We start from the raw sequence: 24,366 nt of genomic DNA on the forward strand, positions 1-24,366 counted from the left end.
CCTTGTCACCTGTGCCTGAAGCCCAGTTTCTGTGTCCACGCCCCAGCTCCTCCCCTGGCCTCATTTTGAGTGCCTGGGGGCTGCTCGGTAGTGAACAAATCGAGAGATACCCTACTTGCTATCATCATGGGAAAAGCCGAAGCAGGGAGGGAGGGCATATATTGAGGGCGAGAGTCGGGGGTGTGCAAGAAAGGTCCAGGCCGGGCACATGGCAGGTGCATACTCGTGCTGGCTTGGGGAGGGAGGCAGCCTGAAGCCAGTGGGTCTCCATCCTAACCCTGGGCTCATGAAAGCTGAAGGAAGTGTTTCCCACCCATCTCGGGTCTTCTTGGCTCAGCTCATCCCTCTGGCTGGGCTGGAGTCAAGGCGGAGCACAGAGCCCTCCTGGACTTCACAGTGGTACCCAGGGCCTGCGACTCACTTCACCCTGAAGCTCATTAACAGGGCAAGGTCAAAGTAGGACCATTCGCGCCAGTGTCAGACCCATAGGAAGGAGGGGAGCCAGCATCGTGGCTGAGGCCCTGACCCAGACGTTGGCTCACAGAAGGCAGGAAATGCAGCCCCTGGGGCTCCCGGGGGTGAAAGGCGCCAAGCTCATGCTTTTTTAGTACCTCAGAGCCTTCTTGGAAAAGCGATGACATCCCCAGCCTCAAGACAAGGATGGGAAACTAAGGCACGGGCTCCAGACCCAGGCCTGCCACTTGCTCTGGCTCAGGCACGCTCTGACCTTCAGCTTCCTCGCCTGCTCTTCCAGTCCACAGCTCACCTGACACCTGCCGGGCAGGCCCAGATCCAAATACCCCCCGGCTCGCGCCTCACCCCGCGAGGGAGCAGAGCAAACCACTTGCACGAGTCCCTTTGGGTCCGCTTCCAGCCTTTCATCTGCTTTGCTCACCACTTCCCTGAGGCCACCCTGGTCCCGGCTCCTGTCATCTCTGCCTGGACTTTGCAGTAGCTCCTCACTGGGTGTCCCTCACCCAGACAGAGGGTCCATCAGAATCTAGGTCTGATCTCACCCCCTTCCTTGTATCACATAGAGTAAGGGCTAAAGTCCTTTCAATGCCCCCTACCTGGCTGCATCTCCTTCCACTTCCCATCCGTTTACTCTCTGTGAGCTCAGGCTACACCAGCCACATGGGCCCCCATGCAGCTCCTGGGACACCCCATACCCGCTTCTGCCTCAGAGCACCTGCATCCACTATTCTCCCACTGGCACGCCCAGCCCTGATGTGCACCTGCCTCTCTCATTCCAGGTGCTTCTCTATTCCCATGCCGACCTCCCTTCACATTGCTGAGTTTCCCCCAATAATTATCCCATCTGATATATACGACCTACTCACTGGGTGGTGCATCGTCGGTCTCGCCTCAACAGGAATGCCAATTTAATGAAAACAGATTTCCTTTCTTTTCTTTTTCCTTTTTTTTTGAGACAGAGTCTCACTCTGTCGCCCAGGCTGGAGTGCAGTGGTGCCATCTCGGCTCACTGCAACCTCCACCTCCCAGGTTTAGGTGATTCTCTTGCCTCAGGCTTCTAAGTAACTGGGACTACAGGCGTGTGACCACCACACCCGGCTAATTTTTTGTATCTTTAGTAGAGACAGGGTTTCACTGTGTTAGCCAGGATGGTCTTGGTCTCCTGACCTTGTGATCTGCCTGCCTCGGCCTCCCAAAGTGCTGGGATTACAGGCATGAGCCACCGCACCCGGACCTTCCTTTTTTTTTTTTTTCTTTTTTAGATGGAGTCTTGCTCTGTCACCCAGGGGCTGGAGTGCAGTGGCGCCATCTCAACTCACTAAAATCTCTGCCTCCTGGGTTCAAGCTATTCTCCTGCCTCAGCCTCCTGAGTAGCTGAGATGACAAGCATGTGCCACAATACCCAGCTAGTTTTTGTATTTTTAGTAGAGATGGGGTTTTGCTATGTTGGCCAAGCTAGTCTTGAACTCCTGGCCTCAAGTGATCCACCTGTCTCGGCCTCCCAAAGTGCCAGGATTACAAGCATAAGCCACCGCACCCAGCCTTTTATTTATTTTTCTTGAGACTGTCGCCCAGGCTGGAGTGCACTGGTGTGATCTCAGCTCACTGCAACCTCCACCTCCCGGGTTCAAGCAATTCTCCCACTTCAGCCTCCCAAGTAGCTGGGATTACAGGCGCCTACCACCACACCTGGCTAATGTTTTTGTATTTTTAGTAGAGACGGGGTTTCACCACGGGGGTCAGGCTGGTCTCAAACTTTCTTTCTTTTTTGAGATGGTCTCCCTCTGTCGCTCAGGCTGGAGTGCAGTGGTGTGATCACAGCTCACTGCAGCTTTGACCTCCTGGGCTCAAGCGATCCTTCCACCTCAGCCTTCCAAGTAGCCTAGGACCACAGGTGCATGCTACCATGACTGGCTAATTTTTAAAAATGTTTTGTAGAGATGGGGTCTCTCTCTGTTACCCACGCTGATATTGAACTCCTAAGCTCAGGAAATCCTCCTGCCTCAGTCTTCTAAAGTGCTGGAATTACAGGTGTGAGCCACCATACCTGGCAGACAGATTTCTCTTTTTTTTTTTTTTTTGAGACTTAGTCTTGCTTTGTCACCCAGGCTGAAGTGCAGTAGTGTAATCTCACTACAACCTCCGCCTCGCAGGTTCAAGCAATTCTCCTGCCTCAGCCTCTGGGATTATAGGCACCTGCCAACGCACCCAGCTAATTTTTGTATTTTTAGTAGAGATGGGATTTTGCCATGTTGGCCAGGCTGGTCTCGAACTCCTGACCTCAAGTGATCCACCCACCTCGGCCTCCCAAAGTGCTGGTATCACAGGCATGAGCCACCGTGCTCAGCCTCAGACAGAGATTTCTTGATTTCAGTTTGGTCATTGCTGTATCCCTGGTGCCTAGAACAGGGCCTGGAATGTAGGTTTTCAGTGTTTGTTGAATGAATGAACACATAAATTCCCGTGGAAGAGAGCTCTTCTCTGGGTGTGGGTAGGGTCTTGGCCTTCGGATGCAGGGGCTGAGCCTTTTTTGACCCAGGGAGACCCCAGTGATGGTGCCAGTGTTCACCCCTCACACCCAGGGCTGTCGCTGACTCAGCTGCCCCCAGGCTTGGCCCCGAAGGTCCCCGGAGGGTGGAGCAGTAGCCTGAGCTGCTAACAGCAGCCTCTGACGAGCCCTGACCCATCAGCTGTGCACCCCTGAGCCTGGGAGAACCTGGTACCCGCTGGGCACTGCATCCTTTCACTCAGCATGCTGTCTGAGCACCACCATGTGCTGGGCAAGGAGCCCCTGAACAAGACTGCCTCAGCCTCTGGCCTCCTGGCACTTGCTGCCAGGCAGGGAGGGTGGGCCAGCATCGAACAGGAATCCATAGGGCTGGGTGATGATGAGCATGAGGGGAGCCCCAGCAGAGAGGTTCCCTCCCCAGGCAGGTGCCACCCACAGTGTGAGCAGGAGCCGTCCAGGTGAGGAAATGGACCAAGCCGCCCCATCCTGCACTCTAGCCCTGACTGCAGTACACTTACTATGCGACCCTGGGCAAATCACAACGTCTCTGAGCCTGACCTTCCAGAGCTGTGAAATGGGAAAAAACCTCCTCATGGAGCTATGCTGGAGGGTGTGTGGGAGGGTGTGCGGGAGGGTGTGCGGGAGGGTGTGCGGGAGGGCGTGCGGGAGGGCGCGCGGGAGGGCGCGCGGGAGGGCGTGCGGGAGGGTGTTTGTGTGGGAGGGCGTGCGGGAGGGCGTGCGGGAGGGTGTGTGGGAGGGTGTGCGGGAGGGTGTTTGTGTGGGAGGGCGTGCGGGAGGGCGTGCGGGAGGGTGTTTGTGTGGGAGGGCGTGCGGGAGGGTGTTTGTGTGGGAGGGTGTGCGGGAGGGTGTGCGGGAGGGTGTGCGGGAGGGTGTTTGTGTGGGAGGGCGTGCGGGAGGGTGTTTGTGTGGGAGGGTGTGCGGGAGGGTGTGTGGGAGGGTTGCTGGAGGGTGTGTGGGAGGGTTGCTGGAGGGTGTGTGGGAGGGTGTGTGGGAGGGTGTGTGGGAGGGTTGCTGGAGGGTGTGTGGGAGGGTGTGTGGGAGGGTGTGTGGGAGGGTGTGTGGGAGGGTGTGTGGGAGGGTGTGTGGGAGGGTTGCTGGAGGGTGTGTGGGAGGGTGTGTGGGAGGGTGTGTGGGAGGGTGTGCGGGAGGGTGTGTGGGAGGGTGTGTGGGAGGGTTGCTGGAGGGCGTGCGAGAGGGCGAGCGGGAGGGTGTGTGGGAGAGCACCTGTGTGAGTGGCTGGTAGCCCCCTCATCCCTTCCAGCCTGCTGGGATCAAGAATACCTGAGCAGGGATTCCCTAATCTGGGGAGCTAGAAATGGTAGGCAGGAGGGCCTGCAGCCTCTCCCAGGTTCTCAGAGGGACATGGGACCTGGGAAAGCCTGCAGAGCCCTGGTTTCTTGCAACAAGATCAAAAGGCGCCCCATGGCAGCACAGGGAGCGGCACAGGAGGGATGCCCCCAGCCCTGGTGCAAGGGGCCACGAGGGCCACCTGTTACAGATGTGGATGTGCCCTCACCAGGGCCCACCAAACGCCCTGCAGAGGGCAGGCGGGCAGCCCGTGGCGTGTCGGGTGGAGGGGCTGCATGGCTGTGAGCACTGATCCCGTACCTTCTTCCAGAGCAGCAGGGCCGTGCCCACTACACTCAGGACACTCAGGAGGCCGGTGAAGCCAAAGAGCAGGAGCTTCTGTGGACTCTGCGGGGGCTCTCGGTACCCTGCGTCTAGGAGGAAGCGCAGGGGAGCAGAGGGGTCAGTGACCCAGGAGAAAGCGGGGCACACACACCTGATGTTCTCCCTCACTCAGGACCCTGTTTTCAATGCTACCCCGCCAACACGCTCCACACCCCACTAGGCCCCCTGGGAGCCAGGGTTCGGGCTTTCATTGTCCCCCTCACTCCTTTTCATGTTCACTGCCTTGATTCTCTGTAAGGACAGGGGCCATTTGCTCTTCCGGTGCCCCTGCCCCAGTGACCTGGCTCCCCTGCGGGCTGCTTGTAGGGCCCTGAGCGAGATGTCTCCCCTCTCGGGGCCTCTTCTTTTCCCTGTGTGAGGTGGTGATAATACGGGTGGATGTGGCTAGGGCTGAAGGAGGCGGGCTTATCCTGGGACTGACAGGGGGCTGCACCCAGGCTAGGTGAGGCCCAGCCCTCCTACCCCATGCCATCCCCAGTCCCTCCTACTGGCATCCAGTCCTCCTTCCCCTCACCCCATCCATCCATCCGACTGGCAAAAACACACGGAGTGCCAACCACATGCCAGGCACATGAGCATGATTTCCCCAACACTGCCTATCGTCAGCCACCAGCCCTTATGGGCACCATCTCCTTCAACCTCATCCAAGTCCTTGGAAGGCAGAGGATCGCCATGAAGACCAGGCCCAAGATCACATCGGGCAAGCAGCAGGACAGAGGTTCAAACCCAGGTCTATGGGATTCCGAAGCCCCCAGCTCCTTCCAGGGGATCGCAGAGGTAGGTCAGAGAATCAGGGCTTTGGTGATGGGCTCACTCATAACTTTTGGGATCATCACTCCTTTGAGAATGTGATGAAAACTGGCTGGGTGTGCTGGCTCATGCCTGTAATCCCAACACTTTTGGAGGCTGAGGTGGGCGGATCACTTGAGGTCAGGATTCGAGACCAGCCTGGCCAACATGGCGAAATCTTGTCTCTATTAAAAATACAAAAAGTATCCGGGTGTGGTGGTGGACATCTGTAATCCCAGGTACTTGGGAGGCTGAGGCATGAGAATCGCTTGAACCCGGGGGGCAGAGATTGCAGTGAGCCAAGATTGGGCCAGTGCACTTCAGCCTGGGCGACAGAGCGAGACTCTGTCTCAAAAAAAAAAAAAAAAAAAAGAGAGAGAGCGTGATGAAAACTAAAGATCTGTCTCTGGAAAGGTGTATTATACATGAGCCAAGTGCTCACATACACGAGGCCCCCACAAATACATACATGCACATACCTAGTTCTGCAGAAGTTCCCCCACCATGATGCCCATGGCACACTGAGACCAAGGGCCCAAGGGAGCTCTTTTAGGTCACCTGCCAGCGGCATTCAGGAGCAGATCTGCATGCCCAGCCCTGCCCTTTCCACACCCAGATGGAGCCCTGGCACAGCCGTAGGCCGGGGCTCCCTGAAGTGGGTCTGCCTGCTTTGCCAATGCTGGTAGACAAGGCAAACCATTCTCTATTTCTTTTCTTTTCTTTTCTTTTCTTTTTTTTTGGATGGAGTTTTGCTCTTGTCACCCAGGCTGGAGTGCAATGGTGCGATCTAGGCTCACTGCAACTTCCCGTCCTGGGTTCAAGAAATTCTTATGCCTCAGCCTCCTGAGTAGCTGGGATTACAGGCACCTGCCACCATGCCCAGCTAATTTTTGTGTTTTTAGTAGAGACAGGGTTTCACCATGTTGGCCAGGCTGGTCTCGAATCCCTGACCTCAGGTGATCCACCCGCCTCAGCCTCCCAAAGTGCTGGGATGTGTGAGCCACCGCGCCTGGCCCCATTCTCTATTTCCGATCCAAAGTCCCAAACTGCCATTTGAAACCTCTGTGTCCTTTGCCCTGGAAGAGCCACAGAGGAAGCCTTACCTCTGACCAGGATGAAGGTGCCGCTGTCTCTCACCGTGGAGTGTGGCCAGTGGACAGAGCAGTAGTAGGTGCCAGTGGCCGATGCTCCCGGCAGCACAAGGGTGACCTGGCAGTCCAGGGTGTGGCTCTGGTTCTCTGTGCCCAGTCCAGGGTGGCAGTTTGTTGGCTTCTTAGGGCTCCTCTGTCCCTGGAGATCTTCATGAAAGTAGCTGACTGTGAAAACCTTGAATTGGGGAGTGTATGGATAGGTGATCCTGCAGCTGAAGGAGACAGCTGTGTTGGCCAGGGAGGCCATGATGGGCAGGCCGGTGTGGGTCACTGACTGTCCTCCTGGAGGGGAAGCAAAGGGAGAGAGCAACAGGTCACTTGAGGCTGCCTCAGTCCCACCCACTTGCCTGTTAAGGCTCACGACCGGGTGCGGTGGCTCACACCTGTAATTCCAACACTTTGGGAGGCCGAGGCAGGCGGATCACTGGAGGTCAGGAGTTCGAGACTAGCCTGGCCAACATGGTGAAACCCCGTCTCTACTAAAAATACAAAAATTAGCCAGGCTAACTTTTTTATGCCCATAACCCCAGCACTTTGGGAGGCTAAGGTGGGCTGATCACCTGAGGTCAGGAGTTTGAGACCAGCCTGGCCAACATGGCAAAACCTGTCTCTATTAAAAATACAAAGATTAGCCAGGTGTGGTAGTGTATGCCTGTAATCCCAGCTACTCGGGAGACTGACGCAGGAGAATCGCTTGAACCTGGGAGGCTGAGGTTGCAGTGAGCAGAGATCATGCCACTGCACTCTAGCCTGGGCGACAAGAGCAAGAGTCCGTCTCAGAAAAAAAAAAAAAAGAAAGACAAGTCTCGTGCATCGTGTGAGCTTACCTCTGCAGGTGCAGCCCCTGCCTCTCCTGCACTTGCTGTGTGCCGGAGTTGTGCCAAGCATATTACACACACCACTCTACCTCTCCTAATATACCCCAAGGCAAAGTGAGAGCCCCTGTTTTATGAAGAAGAAGAGTCTGAGGGTCAGGGAGTTGAAGCACTTAGCTCCAGATTCCTCAGCAGGTAGAGAGTGGAGCTACAACCCCGTCCAGGGCTGGGGAACACCAGAGCCTGCACTCCCAACCCCTCTTCTTCCCAAAGGCCAAGAGGCCACCTGGGATCAAAGCACAGGCCTGAGAAGAGAGAAAGCTGGTGATGGATGAGAAATAAAGAAGGAGGCAGGAAAACAAAATAAAGAAACCCAAGCGTTTCCTGGCGGTAGACAGAGAGGGAGGCAGGTCTGCCCACAGTTCTCCCCGTGCCAAAGTAAGGAGGCATTCAGGCAGCGGGAGACACAAACCTCTCCCGGACTCTGGGCTCGGAGAGGATTTGTCAGGTTTTTATATAGTATAACAGGCAACATCCTGAGAGCAGTTTTTCCAACAACGCAGAGGTGCTCCACGTGGGGCCATTTCGGCTGTGATCATGATGTCTATGACCATGACAAAGCCAATTTTGTAGGAGCCACCCCTCCCCCCACTCATCAGAGGCACCTCAGAAAACAGTTTGAAAATTCCCAAAGCAGCAGCCCTGCCTGGGGGGCTCTAACCCCTGCTGCAGGCCTCTGAGATGCTGTTTGGATCCTGGGCTGGGGGCAGCAGCCGCCCCCTGCCCCAGACTTCAGCTGCACAGGCCCCTCGGCTTTAGCGCTCCTGGGTTCTCCAGGCCCCTCCTTCTCCAGCAGCTGAGCAGCAGACAGTTCTAAATTGAGGTCGGCAGCCAGCAGCCAAGAACATGCAGGCCGGATTGTTAATCGGGAGATCGTGTGTTTGAGATGCTCAGAGGAGCCGCAAGATTTATTTTATTGGGGAAAGAGAGGCGTGGGCCCTGCCTGTGGTGTGGGGCTGGAGGGAGGCCAGGCTCATCTCTTCCCAGGTCTCTTCAGTTCAGCTCTGAGCCAGAGCTCTGGGAAGGGGGTCCCAAAGGGAGGCCAGCCTTCTGGAAGATGCGGGAACAGAGATGGAGTTGGCCCTGTGCGTCAGTTAATCCCTCAAAACTCTGGCAATGCTGATATTTTGAGCTTCCTGTTGAGCCACTAAAGAGACACCCCCAGGCTGGGCAGGGTGGCTCCTGCCTGTAATCCTAGCACTTTGGGAGGCCGAGGCGGGTGGATTGCTTGAGGCCTGGAGTTCGAGACCAGCCTGGCTAACATGGTGAAACCCCGCCTCTACTAAAAATACAAAAAAAGAAAAAAAATCAGGAGCCGCGGTGGCTCAGGCCTGTTGTCCTGTCACATAAGAAGGCAAGGCCAGGCATTTGAGACCAGCCTGGACAACACAGAAAGCCCTCATCTATATAACAACAATAATAACAACAACAACAAAAATTTGGCCAGGGCTGTTGGCTCATGCCCGTAATCCCAGCACTTTGGGAAGCTAAGGTGGGCAGATCTCTTGAGGTCAGGAGTTCAAGATCAGCTTGGCCAACATGGCAAAACCCCGTCTCTACTAAAAATAAAAATATTAGCCAGGTGTGGTGGTGGGCACCTGTAATCCCAGCTACTCAGGAGGCTGAGGCAGGAAAATCGCTTGAATCTGGGAGGTGGAGGTTGCAGTGAGCCAAGATCGTGCCACTGCACTCCAGCCTGAATGACAGAGCAAGACTTCGTCTCAAAAAAAACAAAAAGAAGAAAGAAAGACAAAGAGAGACACCCCCTCCCTCAAAGAACTAAAGGCACTGACAGTTCCAGGGAATCGACTCACATGTCGGCAGTCACAGTGGGTTCGACTTGTAATTGACATAACGACACTCGCTTGTGAAATGTCATTCCAGGGAGCTGGCACCCGGGCCCCCTCCAGGGCTCCCCTCTGGTGGATGGAGCAGGGGGGATTTTACCCTGGACTTTGTATCTCTGGACTCTACTGCAGGATTGCTGTTTAATGATAACATTACATTCGTTTTGTCATAAAACTAAGAGCCTTGCTTCAGGGCAGGGACTTATCCGAGATGGGGCAGGGGCAGGGTAGGCATATAGAGATGGGGGCTGTTATATTGTCCCCCAGGGACCCAGGTGGGCTGGGATGGTGGCGCGTGTCTGTAATCCCAGCTACTCAGGAGCCAAAGCAGAAGGACCTCTTGAAGCCAGGAGTTCAAGGCCAGCCTGGGCATCACATTTTTTTTTTTTTTAATTAAAAAAAATTTTTTTTAGAGACAAGAAGGGTAGAGGGAACCACAAATGACATCACCACCGACCCTGCCCAGCAGCCCTGCACAGCACTCACAGGCCACTGCCCCCTCTGTGTACCTACCCTGTGGCCCCCTCGACCTGTGACCTCCATATCCTCACCCGGGGCCTCCTGCTCCTCCTCACGGTGTATCTAAGAGGCCACTCCAGGGGGAGGGCAGATACACTGTCAGCACCATGAAACCTTCCTGCTTGTCCTGGGCAGGAAGACTTCAGACCAATTTCTTTAAAAATTCTCCCTGTCTGAGGTATCCTTCTAGAAAATGATGAACTCTGCTACTGCAATTAAGCCGATCTTTACAATTCCAGGGAAATCTATAAAAACAGACGTCCATTGTTCTATATTCTTTTGGGATTCATTTCTTTAAGGTCACCGGGTTAGGCTCATGACAATGCACGGCTCTGGCTTAGATCAGCCACAGCGAGGAGAGGCTTCGAAACGAGAACCTCAGACCTCTGATGAAACTGCTGTGTCCAAAAAGTAAAGAGAGGAAGCTGTCTCTGATGAGCTCAGTCAATAACAACGGCCAGTCTGGAGACGTCAGGCCAAAAAACCCGGGGGAGGAGAGGAGGTCCGCAGTTACAGCCAAGGCCTCTGGGTTCTGGCCTGCGAATGTAGCTCACCACCTCCCCTGCACCTACACCTTCCTTTCTTTCTTTCTTTTTTTTTCTTTTTTTTTTTTTTTTGAGATGGAGTCTCGCTCTGTCGCCCAGGCTGGAGTGCGGTGGCGCGATCTAAGCTCACTGCAAACTCTACCTCCTGGGTTCACGCCATTCTCCTGCCTCAGCCTTCCGAGCAGCTGGGACCACAGGCACCCGCCACCATGCCCGGCTAATTTTTTGTATTTTTAGTAGAGACGGGGTTTCACCGTGTTAGCCAGAATGGTCTCAATCTCCTGACCTCGTGATCTGCCCACCTCGGCCTCCCAAAGTGCTGGGATTACAGGCGTGAGCCACCGCGCCCGGCCTGCACCTTCCTTTCAATGGGGCATCAGCACCCCAGAGCTGGACCCCTGCAACTGCCCAGCTCCCACCCCATCTCCTGGACCCGTGCCTCCCAGAGGCCCCTTCAGGGGTGTAGGCTGTAGAGGTCTAGGCCCTAGTTGGCTGCCAACTAGAAGCGGTCCCCCGTGAAGGCACAGTGCTGATAGGTTTCACGGTCATTTCCAAGTCCACAAATTCTTTTCAGCTGTCATTTGTTTGTGCCTCCCACAAACATTGAAGGGGTACCAGTTAGGTCACAGGCCCTGTCCCAGATCAGGAGGGGCTCCCTGCCCTGGCAACATCCCCAGTCCAAAAGGGAAGGAGCAGAAAGAGCCTGAGGCAGAAGGGCTGGTATGGGGAGCATTGAGTTTGCCTGGGATGAGGTTGGGGTGCAGGGTTGGTGGCCCGGGGGTCTAGAGGGTGTCCATGACCCAGAAGTAGGAACCCACAGACAGAAGGAAAAGAAAAATTACAGAAATTGTATCCTGGCTTGGTGTGACACAGGTCCTATGTCAATTAAACACCACAACGATCCTAGGCGGCAACTATTGCAACCGCGTTCTGTAGCGGGTCTAGGTAGGAGTGGGGAGTGGTGGCACACGCCTGTAGTTCCAGCTACTCAGGAAGTCGAAGCAGGAGGATCGCTTGAGCCCAGGAGTTTGAGACCAGCCTGAGCACATAGTGAAATCCCATCTCAAAACCAAAACCAAAAAGCAGAGGATCTTAAAGGCCCCAAACCACAGAGATCATGAGTGGTGGGGCCAGGCTTCGGACCCCAGTTGGTCTGGCTGTGGTGAGGAAGAAGAGCCAGCACCCGGGCTGGGAAGCTGTCATCAGATATGGCAGGGGGTGCTCACGGTGGCACTGGGCACAGTAGCCATCAGATGCTAACAAGAGGTTTGTCAGAACCCTGGTGGGCCTCACAAATTTTCACCACCAGATGGCCAACAAGTGGCTACTTGGCTCCAGGATCACATGGAGACCACGGGGGTCTCAGAAGGTGGGTGTAGAGGGGGCTGGGGAGAGCTGCAGGGCATCCGGCCTGCCCTGGGGGTGCCTGCTTCTCACCCCAGGCTGAGAGGGGCTTTAGCGGGACCCTGGCTGAACTTGAGCAGTATTCCCTGAGTGAGGGCACTCGGCCGCTATCTATCTCATGCCAGGGCGTGGTGTGGCTGCATCATGGTTTGTCCCTTTTCTGGCAAAGGCAGTATGTCCCCATGGGATAACGTGGTTCGGGGCAGTGAGCTGGCTGAGTGTCCTTCTAGACTGGCTCATGCAGCTGCCTAGAGGGGCCCACGGCCTGGAGAGGAAGACCAGGGTGGATACCAGACTCCTGGGGGCTGAGGAGGGAGTGAGAGCCACAGAATTCCAGTTAGCACTCCCCCACTTCCGTGGGGGCCCCAACGGACTCCACGCCAACACCGCAAGCACCCAGAGCCCAGGGCCAGCCTCCCCCGCACCTGACAAGGCAGGTCTTTTCTGCCTCCACCCAGGTTGACCGGTGGGGACGGACAAGGAAGGGGTCTGGGTGGGAAAGAGAAGAGGGACCTCACCCCTCACCCTCACACAGGCCTCAGGTGGCCTGGGGAACCACTTCAGCCTTAGAGTTTGAAGTTTTGTCTGTTACACAGGGTTAGAGATGTGAAGAACTGGGACGCATTTGTGACTTTTGGTGACCATAGAACTTTGACTTAGAGTGACCAGAGGAGCTGAGTTTTGCCAGGAGAAATCCCCCAGCACCAAGGCGCCTAGAGGGCCCAGGAGCTGCTCCCAGCTGCTTTTCTGGTCATTCTCCAAGTCCCATGGGATCTGGGGCAGGCAGAGCTGGAACAGGTCCTGGGGCGCAGGGAGGAAACGTCTCAAGGAGCCCCAGGTGTTTTCTGTGCAGGGAACGGATTTGAGAACTTCCCTTCCGCTTAGAGAGTTTAGGAGGATTTGAGATTTGCCCTGTGGAGAGCGGGGCCTGGAGGTGGCTGCAAGGAGCACCCCTGAGGCTCAGGGAGGGCAGAGTTGGGGCAGAGAGTGAGGAGGGGCTGGTGAGGACCTGAACTCTCCTGCCTGGCCTGCCCTGCCGGGAGGGAAGGCTGCAGGGGCAGGGAGTTTGGCCCAGGGGGAGTTTTCTGAACAGGAGCTTCTTGAACCTGCTGAATGTGGATAGGATGGTGCAGGGAGAGGGGAGAGGGCACCCATAGTGAGGACCATGGGGGAGGAGGGGTGGAGCAGGAGGGCAGCAGGGCCATCAGAGGCAGGGTTGCCACACGGTGTCTGGGAGGGCCCCCGCCCCGTCCCCGGGCTTGGCTGTTTGTTTTGAGTCTTCAACTCCTCTCCTGTGCCTCCCCACCCCCACGGAACTGCAAGCACAGACATCTCATCTGGGCAGCGCCGTGGATCCCTGCTTAGTCTGCCCACCCTGCTTTACAGGAGACTGTGTTTTCGGGGGTGACACACCCTCCATCCCTCACTTCTCTGCAGCTCCAGGGAAGTCCCTCCCACACTGTGAGGAAGCCTTGGGCCTGGCCAGAAATAGGGGCGATGAGCGGGGGCGTTTGGGAAAAGCCCAGGTTCTGGAGGCAACAGGCCTGGACGCGGCTCCTGGCTCTGCCACTTCAAGGCTGTGCAACTTGGGCAGCTGGCTTTACTTCTCTGACCTCAGCGTCTCCCCGCAACACAGGGGGAGCAACAATGCCAGCCTTAAGGGGTTGCGGTGGGATTAACTGGGACCTGGAACCCAGCTACTTGCCACGGGCCAGGCTGCCTTTCCCCAGGGACAAGAATGAGACAGGGAGTCCTCCTTGGGGATCTACAAAGGCAAATCCCAGCTGGGTGTGGCGGCTCATGCCTATTAACCCCAGCACTTTGGGAGGCCGAGGCAGGCGGATCACATGAGGTCAGAAGTTCAAGACCAGCCTGGCCAACATGGTGAAACCCCTTCTATACTAAAAATACAAAAAAGTATCTGGGTGTAGTGGCACAAGCCTATAGTCTCAGATACTTGGGAGGGTGAGGCAAGAGAATCGCTTGAACCCAGGAGGCGGAGATTGCAGTGAGCCGAGATCGCACTGCTACACTCCAGCCTGGGTGACAAGAGCTATCTCTGTTTTGTTTTGTTTTTTTTTAAAGGCAAATGCCAGCCCTATACCCTTCTGCCGGGTTAAATGACATGCCCTCAGTGCAGGGCACATAGGCCCTGATGGTCCAGGCACAGCAGGACCCCCAGGGGTCTTTCCCTGACCCAGACTTGGGCACTGTCCCTGTCCCGGGCGCTGGCCTGGCCTGGCTGAAGGCCCCTCAGGGGTGTGGTGTGTGCAGGGCTGGGGGCGTGAACAGCCCTCTGCCTTCAGCCTCCAGCTGCTCTTCTCCCACCCTTGTTGGGAAAGAGTTTGTCAACCGCCCACGGGTGCCTGAGTCCTTCCTTTTCCGGTTCTTCTTATGAATCTGTGGCTGCTTGAACTTGGAGTTGGAGAGCTGGGCGGAGTTGCTATCCTCCCACACCTGGCGCGGGGACCACATGCCGAGTGAGTCCCTGGCGGGGTGTGCCCCCACGCGTTTGTGTGCCCACCTGGCAGCTTTCCTGTGGATCACTGATGTTCAGGATCAGACCTGCCCACCACCTGCACAACGCCCCCATCCCTCCAACTCAACAGCTCCCATCCAGTCCCCTCTCCTGCCCAACCAGGGCTGTCTCTGTGGCTCTGAGTCCCCAGCGATCCACAAACTCATCCTGCTCCTGCCCTGCCTGAACCGGCAGCGGCTCCCTGCTGGAGGAGACCCAGGAAGGAGTCTGAAATCAATTTACGGGGTCAAGACAAGCAATTAAAAAAAATAGAACATGAAGCATTTCATGCGTAGTAAGGGCACTGTTTGCGACCTTCTAGTTTCAGTTATATTCATACAATTGGGTTCAGACAGGGTCACGCTAAAACATGCATCTCTTAACTTTGGGCCACTGCTAAGAAAAATGGGAAGTCCCTGGCTTGGAGGATCCAGTTCTTGCCTCCCAGGACCTGCACAGCCCCGCTCAGCTGCTCTCTGGCCCTCACTCGCCCACTCCTGCGTAGACGTCAGCCTGCCACACTCCGGCGCCTTCGCCCGTGCTGTTCCGGCTGTGCGGAATGTCCTACCCATTCCTTCCTCTCCTGGGCTTTGGGGTCCCCCTCTGTCTTCAGGACATGCTCACTTCCTCCCTGAGCCACTCCTGGGTGTCTGGCTGCCCCGCACAGCACAGACTCTCAGGCGTCACTGTTAAAGCCATGTGATCAGAAGAGCCAATGTCCCCTGGGTTTGGTTTCACCTTTTGCAGATGACAAAACTGAGGCTCAGAGAAGGCAAGAGGTTTGCCCAAATTGCAGTGGTAGACATGGGATTTTAAGCTGGGTCCCTTTGAGTCTGTAATCCCACTCTTGTTTTTTTTTTTTTTTCTGAGGCAGAATTTTGTTCTTGTACCCAGGCTCGAGTGAAATGGCACGATCTCGGCTCACTACAACCTCCACCTCCCCGGTTCAAGCAATTCTCCTGCCTCAGCCTCCCAAGTTGCTAGGATTACAGGCATGCGCCACCTCGCCTGGCTAATTTTGTATTTTTAGTAGAGGTGGGGTTTCACCATGTTGGCCAGGCTAGTCTCGAACTCCTGAACTTGGGTGATTTCTTGAGCTCAGGACTTTAAGATCAGCCTGCAGAATATAGTGAGACCCCATCTCTACTCAATAAATAAATAAATTAGCCAGGCATGATGGCATGCCTGTAGTCCTAGCTACTCAGGAGGCTGAGGCAGGAGGATCACTTGAGCCTGGGAGTTCGAAGCTGCAATGAGTTATGATCATGCCACTGCACTCCAGCCTGGGTGACAAAGAGAGACCCTCTCTCAAAAAACAAACAGGCTGGGTGCAGTGGGTCACGCCTGTAATCCCAGCACTTTGGGAGGCCAAGGCAGGTGGATCACTAGAGGTCAGGAGTTCAAGACCAGCCTGGCCAACACGGTGAAACACTGTCTTTACTAAAAATACAAAAATTAGCCGGGTATGGTGGCAGGCGCCTGTGATCCCAGCTACTCGGGAGGCTGAGGCAAGAGAATCGCTTGAACCCAGAAGGCAGAGGTTGCAGTGAGCCGAGATCGCGCACGCCATTGCACTCCAGCCTGTGTGACAGAGCGAGACTCTGTCACAAACAAACAAACAAACTCCTCAAAGCAAGCAAAAGAAAACATTCTCAAAGGAAAGAAATATACTTCTTTAAAGGGAGTCAAAAATTCAGAGGCTGTTTCCTTAAACTTGGGTCATCTAATAGGTAGACAGGGCCAGCAATAGGTAGGGGCCTGGGGACAATGGTAGTCAGAAATGGCCCTGCAGCACTGGGGGACTGTTATTGTCACCTCAGCTCAAGCACAGCCTGTGGCTCCCAAAACAGGAGTGACCCCCGAGCCCTCTACAGGCTGGCCCTGTGACAAGGCCAGTGCTGCAGAGGGCCAGATGGCATCCCTGTTCTGCAGCAGGGGCGGACATTTTGGGAAAGGAATGCACCATGGAAAACTTGGTATGCTCTTATTGAAAATGCTCCCATGGGCTAGGCGCAGTGGCTCACGCCTGTAATCCCAGCACTCTGGGAGCGTGAGGTGGGTGGATCTCCTGAGGTCAGGAGTTTGAGACCAGCCTGGCCAACATGGTGAAACCCCGTCTCTGTTAAAAATACAAAAATTAGCCAGGTGTGGTGGGGTGGTGGGCACCTGTAACCCCAGCTACTCAGGAGGCTGAGGCAGGAGAATTGCTTGAACCTGGGAGGCAGAGGTTGCGGTGAGCCGAGATCGCATCATTGCACTCCAGCCTGGGCAATAAGAGTGAAACTCTGTCTCAAAAAAAAAAAAAGAAAGAAAGAAAAGAAAAGAAAAAGAGAAGAAAAGAAGAAAATGCTTCTGTGGCTTCCTCTCACCCCCAGAATCTGCCACCCACAATCTCCCCCGTCCCTCACACTCTGCTCCAGCTGCTGAGGCTCCTCCCACCACCAAGTCATGGGCCAGGGCTTTGGTCCCGGCTCCCCACTGCATGGAACTCAATCCCTTCTATGGCATCAAGCGCGCATTGTCAGCCAAGGGTGTGAGGACCCAGACAACGCTGATCAAAGGTATCCATCCCAAGTTAGGTCGATTTTAAAGGAAAACACTTTGATTCCCCAGCTACAGAAGAAAGCAGTTCCCACGGTCTTTATTTTAGGCATGGGGTTTGCCCTCCAATTTAATTCTGGCATCTCTCAGAGCTGTGCCTTTTTAAAGGCCCGTCTGAAAGGCTGCGATCGGGGCTGTTGGTTTTATCTCAGAGCCTCAGCCATGTGCCTGAGCACAAATCCCAGGATGCCACAGACGAGCAGGCGGGCAGGACACAGGCATCAAATGCAAAGGCGTGTGGCCAAGTGGCTGGCGAGGGAGGGGCATTTTGCAGGACTTGGAAGACAACCTTTGAACAGAGACTATTTCGGAGCTTTTAGCACCGTTGCCTTTGGAATGGCGCCATCGGACAGGTTGTCACATCTTTCAACACCTCCAAATTGCAAAGATGCCTCAAGACGTGGCCATTTCCACAGCCCATCCATGGCTCATTTTCATGCCTCTAGACCCCCGAACCAGGGTGTACGGTGGCCGCTCGGGGACACAAACCAGGTGCAGAATGTCCAAGGTTTGAATCGGGAATAAGCCTCACAAGGGTCAATCAGTGTCTTTACAGCAGTTGCCTCCTTTTTGCCTGTTTTGAAAGTCAAGGCCGGGCGCAGGTGCTCACGCCTGTAATCCCAGCACTTTGGGAAGCTGAGGCGGGCGGATCATCTGAGGTCAGTAGTTCGAGACCAGCCTGGCCAACATGGTGAAACCCCATCTCTACTAAAAATACAAAATTTAGCTGGGCATGGTGGCACGCGCCTGTAGCCCCAGCTACTCAGGAGGCTGGGCAGGAGAATCGCTTGAACCCGGGAGGTGGAGGGTGAGCCGAGACCGTGCCACTACACTCCAGCCTGGGTGACAGAGTGAGACTCTGTCTCAAAACAAAAACAAACAAAAAAAGAAGGTCAAAAGAAGGTCAAAAAAAGGTCAAGTCGCTCCAACTTTGGAGCTCATTTGAGAGTGTGGTCTAGGTCATCAGTGGACTCAGCCTCTCCTTTTATAGCCACCCCTCTACCCTCAAAGGGGCATCAGGATGGTGTGGAAGGTGGCAATAGGGCCAAAAGGGTGAGGTTGGGGTCTGCTTCTTGTCTCTGAATTGGAGTGGGCAAAATGAAGTGAGGGGAACAGGCTGGGCGCGGTGGCTCACGCCTGTAATCCTAGCACTTTGGGAGGCCCAGGCGGGTGGATCACGAGGTCAAGAGTTTGAGACCAGCGTGGTCAACATGGTAAAACCCTGTCTCTACTAAAAATACAAACATTAGCTGCGTGTGGTGGTGGGCGCCTGTAATCCCAGCTACTTGGGAGGCTGAGGCATGAGAATCACTTGAACCTGCGAGGCAGAGATTGCAGTGAGCCAAGATCTCGCCACTGCACTCCAGGCTAGGCGACAGAGCAAGACTCCATCTCAAAAAAAAAAAAAAAAAAAAAAAGGAAATGAAGTGAGGGGAACAGACCCCCCAGAGTGCCTCCTTCAGCAGGGAGTGTGTATTCACCCAAAGTCTCACCAAGGAGGGCCAGGCCCTGCCACCAGGAAGGGAGCTGACAGATGGAGACAGAAAGAGGTGGGAGAAAGGAAAGACCGTGGGCTGCAGGAGTCCAGACAGGGGGGCCCATCTCAGCCTGGGAGGGGCAAGGGGTTCCTGGGAAGGCAACTCTTGGAGTGTGGGTCATTATTTGGTTTTTAAATTAGAATTCTTTAGGTACCCCTACCACCTCCCAGTAACAGAGTGAAACATGTTCACTGTAGAAATTCTAAAAATGCCCAGCATTTTCGGAGGCCAAGGTGGGAGGATTACTTGACCTCAGGAATTCAAGGCCAGTCTGGGCAACATAGCAAGACCCCATTTCTGAAATAAATAAATAAATAAAATTAGCTGGGCAAGGTAGCAGTGCCTGCAGTTCCAGCTACTCTGGAAGCTGAGGTGGGAGGACCACTTGAGTCCAGGAGTTTGAGGCTGCAGTGAGCCATGACTGTACCACCTCAGTCCAGCCTGGGTGACAGTATGAAACCCCATCCCTCTTTTCTTTTTTTTTTTTTTGAGATGGAGTCTCACCTTGTTGCCCAGGCTGGAGTGCAGTGGCATGATCTCAGCTCACTGCAATCTCTGCCTCCCAGGTTCAAGAGATTCTCCTGCCTCAGCCTCCTGAGTTGCTGGGATTACAGGCATGTAATCCACACCCAGCTAGTTTTTGTATTTTAGTAGAGGCAGGGTTTCACCAGGTTGGCCAGGCTGGTCTTGAACTCCTGACCTCATGACCTCACCATGTTGGCCAGTCTCAAACTCCTGACCTCATGACCTCACCATGCTGGTCAGTCTCAAACTCCTGACCTCATGACCTCACCATGCTGGTCTCAAACTCCTGTTCACTGAGGCAGTGATCTGCCTGACTTGGCCTCCCAAAGTGCTGGGATTACAGGTGTGAGCCATCACACTGGCTGAGACCCCATCTCTTTAAAAAAAACAAACACATGGCTGGGAGCGGTGGCTCACGCCTGTAATCCCAGCACTTTGGGAGGCCAAGGCGGGCGGATCACAAGGTCAGGAGATTGAGACCATCCTGGCTAACACGGTGAAACCCCATCTTTACTAAAAATACAAAAAATTAGACGAGCATGGTGGCAGGCGCCTGTAGTCCCAGCTACTCGGGAGACTGAGGCAGGAGAATGGCGTGAACCTGGGAGGCGGAGCTTGCGGTGAACCAAGATTGTGCCACTGCACTCCAGCCTAGGGGATAGAGCGAGACTCCGTCTCAAAAAAAACAAAAACAACAACAACAAAAAAAACACAAAAAACATACAAACAACAAGAAAAAGAAATTCTAGAAATGACAACAAAATCTCAAGAAGCAAGCCGAACTTGTTCAGCTGAACAGTTCTGCCACCCGACCTCACAGCTGTGAGTATCTTGCTATCTTTCTTCCCATCCCTTTACGAAGCTGAACTTGGAAGGAAGAGAAGAGCAGGAGGCAGACAGTTGGGGGAGGGGTGTGGAGAGAGGTTTCAAACGCAAGAAAGTTCTCGGGTAAAGCTTCTCAAATTCTTGAAATGGGCACTGCGCCTTGGTGGAGTTGGAAGGAATGATTTGTGTCTGGGAGGGGGGTACAAGGGGATGCCTCAGAGGTGGGGAGCAGCTTGAACACTGCCCTGGAAACCTAGTGGAGCCTCTGAGGGCTTTTAAATTGGAAAGTGACATGATCATCTATCTTCCTTCCTTCCTTCCTTCCTCCTTCCCTCCCTCTTTCTTTCCTTTCTTTCTTTCTTTTCGTATTTATTTATTTATTTATTTTCTGAGATGGAGTCTTGCTCTGTTGCCCAGGCTGGAGTGCAGTGGTGCAATCCCGTCTCACAGCAAACTCTACCTCCCAGGTTCAAACAATCCTCCTGACTCTGCCTCCCCAGTAGCTGGAATTACAGGTGCGTGCCACCATGCCTGGCTAATTTTTTGTATTTTTGGTGAAGAATGGGTTTCACCATGTTGGCCAGGCTGGTCTCGAACTCCTGACTTCAGGTGATCCACAAACCTCGGCCTCCCAAAGTGCTGGGATTACAGGTGTGAGCCACTGTGCCTGGCCCATATTTGCATTTTAGAACAAGGACAAGAAAAATACTAGAATTCCAGTCTCCCTCAGCCTTTGAAACCCTGCCTCGCATTAGTGATTCCTTCTGTGGGATCTGTTGCACTCTCGCTCTCGGCCTCCTTTTAAAATATATATGCTTCTGGCTGTTAACACACTAACTCCTTCCCCTGGACAACTTGGCTAGCTCACTTTTATCCTGACTTCTCTTAAATCTCTACCTCCCACAAGATCCCTCACCCTCCAGGTACACAACCTCTCCAGGCCTCCCTCCTTCCCTCTGTCCTCCCCTCCTTACCCTTCCACTTCCTCTACCCTGCCAGCTCCCTCCTTCCCTCCCTGTCCGCCGCCTCCTGCCCGCCACAGGATGCTTTCAGCTGGCTGGCTCCGCTGCCACCAAGGAGGTCAGCAAAGATGCTGGTGGGTCCTGAGGCTTCTGGCCTTGACCATGACCCTGCAGACCCTCTCTCTTTGACCTTCCCTCCTCTTCCCCTCCACGCCCAGGCTTCCTGAGCCCGCGTACTCTCTCTGCACTGTCCCTGGCTTTTCTCACACAGCCTGCCTCTTAAAGTTGGATGCTTGTTCCTTGGCTCTGCCCACAGCCTCACGTGCCTCAGGCGAGCTCAGTCATGCCCCACATGCCTCTGAGCGCCTGTGTGCTCAGGATCACAGATGAACACCTTGGGGGAGAGGGAGGGGGACTGGGTTTGTTCAGGGCGGGCAAGGGGCCAGAGGGGGTACTACAGAAGAGCCTATGAGTTTGACCTTGACAGACAGTTTGGATGTCACCAGGTGGGCAAGTGAGAGGATACCCTCCAGACCCAGGGAGCAGTGTAGAAAGAAGCAAAGGTTCAGGGGAGTGGGTGTGGCTGGCTTCTTCAGGGGATGGGAGTCCTCTGCCTCCAGCCAACCTCAAAGGTGGGAGTGGCCATAAGGAGCAGGCGCCCAGGAAGAAAGGGTGGCCCAGGGATGAGGAGGGTCTTATCTGAATGCACCAGGGTTAGGGGCCTGCTGATGGCAGTGAGGCTGTTTGCGGTTATGCTCTGTGGACCCCTGGCCCCTGGCTCACCAGCAGCAAGCAAAGATCTGGCCCAGGCCCTGCCCTTCCTCCACCTCAGCACCTGCAATGGGGTGCGTGGGGAGCAGAAACAGCCAGGGTCAGCATTCCACCTCCTCTGGCTCTTCTCAGCACCCTGCACAGCCTCCAAGGCCTAGAATGAAGCCCCCAGGTGCAGCCACTCATCAAATAGACCCTCAGCAGCCAAGCACATCCAAGTCCCAGCCAAGACTCTGCAGCCCCTCTTCTGTGCCTGGCCTGGTGCTGGACTCGGCCTCAAAGAACCGGCTCAGGTGGGGCCTGGCCCTCTGTTTTGGCAAAGGCGCCATCAGGGCTCTGGCCTGAGTGCACCCTGGGACAGTGAATCACCCCTGCCTGCAGGAGGACTGGGGAGGCCATGGTGAGCCCCTTGGCCTGCAAGGACCTGAGTCTCAGGGTGCAGAGGAATAGGTGGGGCCAGTGGCTGGGCCCAGAGAAGCCTGGTGGGCAGGACCCCCACGATCCACGACCCATGACTCACGACCGAAGATGAGCACTGAGTCCCCTCCCTCACTGTGCCCTCGAGCCCTGTCCCTAGGGCCAAAGCCTCACAGACCCTCCCTGAGGGGTCCCAGGGTCCCAGACCCTCCCTGAGGGGTGCCACGCCCTGAGGCCATCATGGTGCTGGATGTGCCTTCCTATTGCTGTCTGGGAGGATGCTGAGCACCCAGGCAGGGGGGCTCGTGGAGGTTCAGCGTGCTCCGGAGACTTGGTCAAAGGCTCCCAGGACCCAAATCCAGGCTGCTCAGACCTCACCAGGAGCCCAGGTGCCCCACTTGCCAATCTCATGTCCATACCTCTCCCCTCCCTCTCACCAGGCTCACCCCATCCCTTTCTCTGGTTTCAGCCCCATCTGGGTCCTGTTGCCCACGTCCCCACTAGGGTACGGCCTTGCTTAGATCCACGAGGAGCAAGCAGAGGGTCAGATCCTGCCTCCGGGTCCACATTTCCCCAGGATGCCTGTGTCCTCCCTCCCATTCACTACACAGGGGGTCTCATTACCCTACCAACGCTGGAGAGGAGCCAGGGCTCAGGGAGGGCAGAGGAAGGGCAGAGGACGACTACCCAGCCCTTCCATCTCCTCCCCCAGGCGCCCCTCCTGTGGCATCGTGTCTCCACCCTGCTCAGCTTAATTCATCCTTGATTGTCACCATTTCCTGAGCATCCGCTGGGTGCCGGTCCCGTGCTGGGAGTCAAGGATTAGAAGCCACATGAGTCCGCACAGTACCTTTTGATTTTTTCAACGACTTAAAAATATAAAAACCATTCATAACTCACAGGCCATACAAGAGGCAGTGGGCTGGGTTTAGCCCACCGGCCGTGGTTTCAACTCTTGCTCTATCTATAGCAACAAAACGAACTTCAGCCATATCGTGGACTGGATCTATCTTAAAAAACATAATGCTCAGTGAAAGAAGCGGGTCACCGGAGAATACACACAGTATCCTTCAATTACACAAAGTTCACAAACAGGCGAAGCTAGTCCATTTGGTTTCGGGATGTGTACTAATGATAAAACTACAAAGAAATGCCAGTAAGTGATCCCCCCACAAGCTGGGATGGGGGTACCTTTGGTGGGGCACGGAGCGGGGCGGTGTCTGTGGGGCGAGGGGAGTAGAAGGGGCTCTGAGGCACTGGGATGTTCTCATTCTTGACCTGGTGAGAGTCACACAAGACTTTGTTTTCTAGTGCTTACCACGCAGCACTGCGGTTTTTGTGCGATAGTTCACTGTGACAGAGGAGACAGCAGTGAGACAGGACCCGCTGGGAGTGTGCCCGGACCCCTACCTGAGGGGCATTTGTGATCCACCCAACGACAATCTGCATCCCACTCCTGTGTCAGACTTCCCCTGCGGTCAAGCTGAGCCTCTCCCGGCCCTCCTGGCCCTGCCTTTTGGGCTCTCAGCCCTCATTCCCTCAGCCACCTCCCGCTCTGTCCCCACTCCGCAGGCAGCCTTTCCAGCACTCCCCTGCCTCTCCCCGCCCACCTCTGCCTGTGCCTCGAAAGTCCTTTATTGGGATTTAGACAAAGATGAAAAACAGAGGCGACTCCTGACAGAGGTCGGAGCGGCGGGAAGGGAGGCAGGAGGTCTCAGCCTGGAGCAGGCAGGGGCTCCTGAACATCTTTATTATTATTACTTTTTTGAGACAGAGTCCTGCTCTGTCACCCAGGCTGGAGTTCAGTGGCACGATCTCAGCTCAGTGCAGCCTCTGCCTCCCAGGTTCAAGCAGCTCTCCTGCCTCAGCCTCCTGAGTAGCTGGGATTACAGGCGCCCACCACCTGGATCCAGAACAAACTTGTCTGGTAACTCCGGCCAAGGCTCACGGTCCCACCAGGCTGAGAGTGGGGCCTATGGCTTGTTCATGTCTGGGTCCCTCTGGTGCCTAGAACCGGTCCTTTTCAATGGATATGTGAGAAATAAATACAGCCCAGAGTTCTGGAAAGGCCACAGAGAGGGGACTGACATTTGCAGAGGACACTAAGGTGCAGAGAGGTTAAGTAATTGCCTGAGGTCACACAGCTGTCACCAGAAGAAGGCAGGCCTGGAACTCAGGTCTGTCCAGCCCCAAAGTCCTTGGGGAGGACTGAGGCCCATGGAAGCTGAGTTGCAGCTGCTCCTGGAAAAGCCAAGCCCCCAACAATTCTTGTCTTGGGGAGACCACCAGTGGCTGCCTTTGAGAAAAGCAGGCTTTGCAGAGGGGTCAAGAAGCCAGAGGGCAGGCCCAAGTCCCGGCTCAAGTGGGAGGAGGAGGATGGCTG

The 24,366-nt window shown here is 55.1% G+C and overlaps 1 protein-coding gene across 2 annotated transcripts in view; it reads right to left on the minus strand.

The window, feature by feature from the left end:
* NFAM1 (NFAT activating protein with ITAM motif 1) overlaps window positions 1-24,366 on the minus strand; it is a 54,437-nt gene that overhangs the window by 22,007 nt on the left and 8,064 nt on the right. For both annotated transcript variants that reach the window (XM_063808074.1, XM_001170811.7), the window contains exons 2-3: window positions 6,589-6,918; window positions 4,613-4,725 (exon numbers count right to left, since the gene is read on the minus strand). In XM_063808074.1, coding sequence (XP_063664144.1) covers window positions 4,613-4,725; window positions 6,589-6,883 — 408 coding nt within the window. In that variant the 5' untranslated portion in view covers window positions 6,884-6,918. The remainder of the gene's footprint in view (window positions 1-4,612; window positions 4,726-6,588; window positions 6,919-24,366) is intronic.

This window comes from Pan troglodytes, chromosome 23 (assembly GCF_028858775.2).
Source record: "Pan troglodytes isolate AG18354 chromosome 23, NHGRI_mPanTro3-v2.0_pri, whole genome shotgun sequence".
NCBI lineage: Eukaryota > Metazoa > Chordata > Mammalia > Primates > Hominidae > Pan > Pan troglodytes.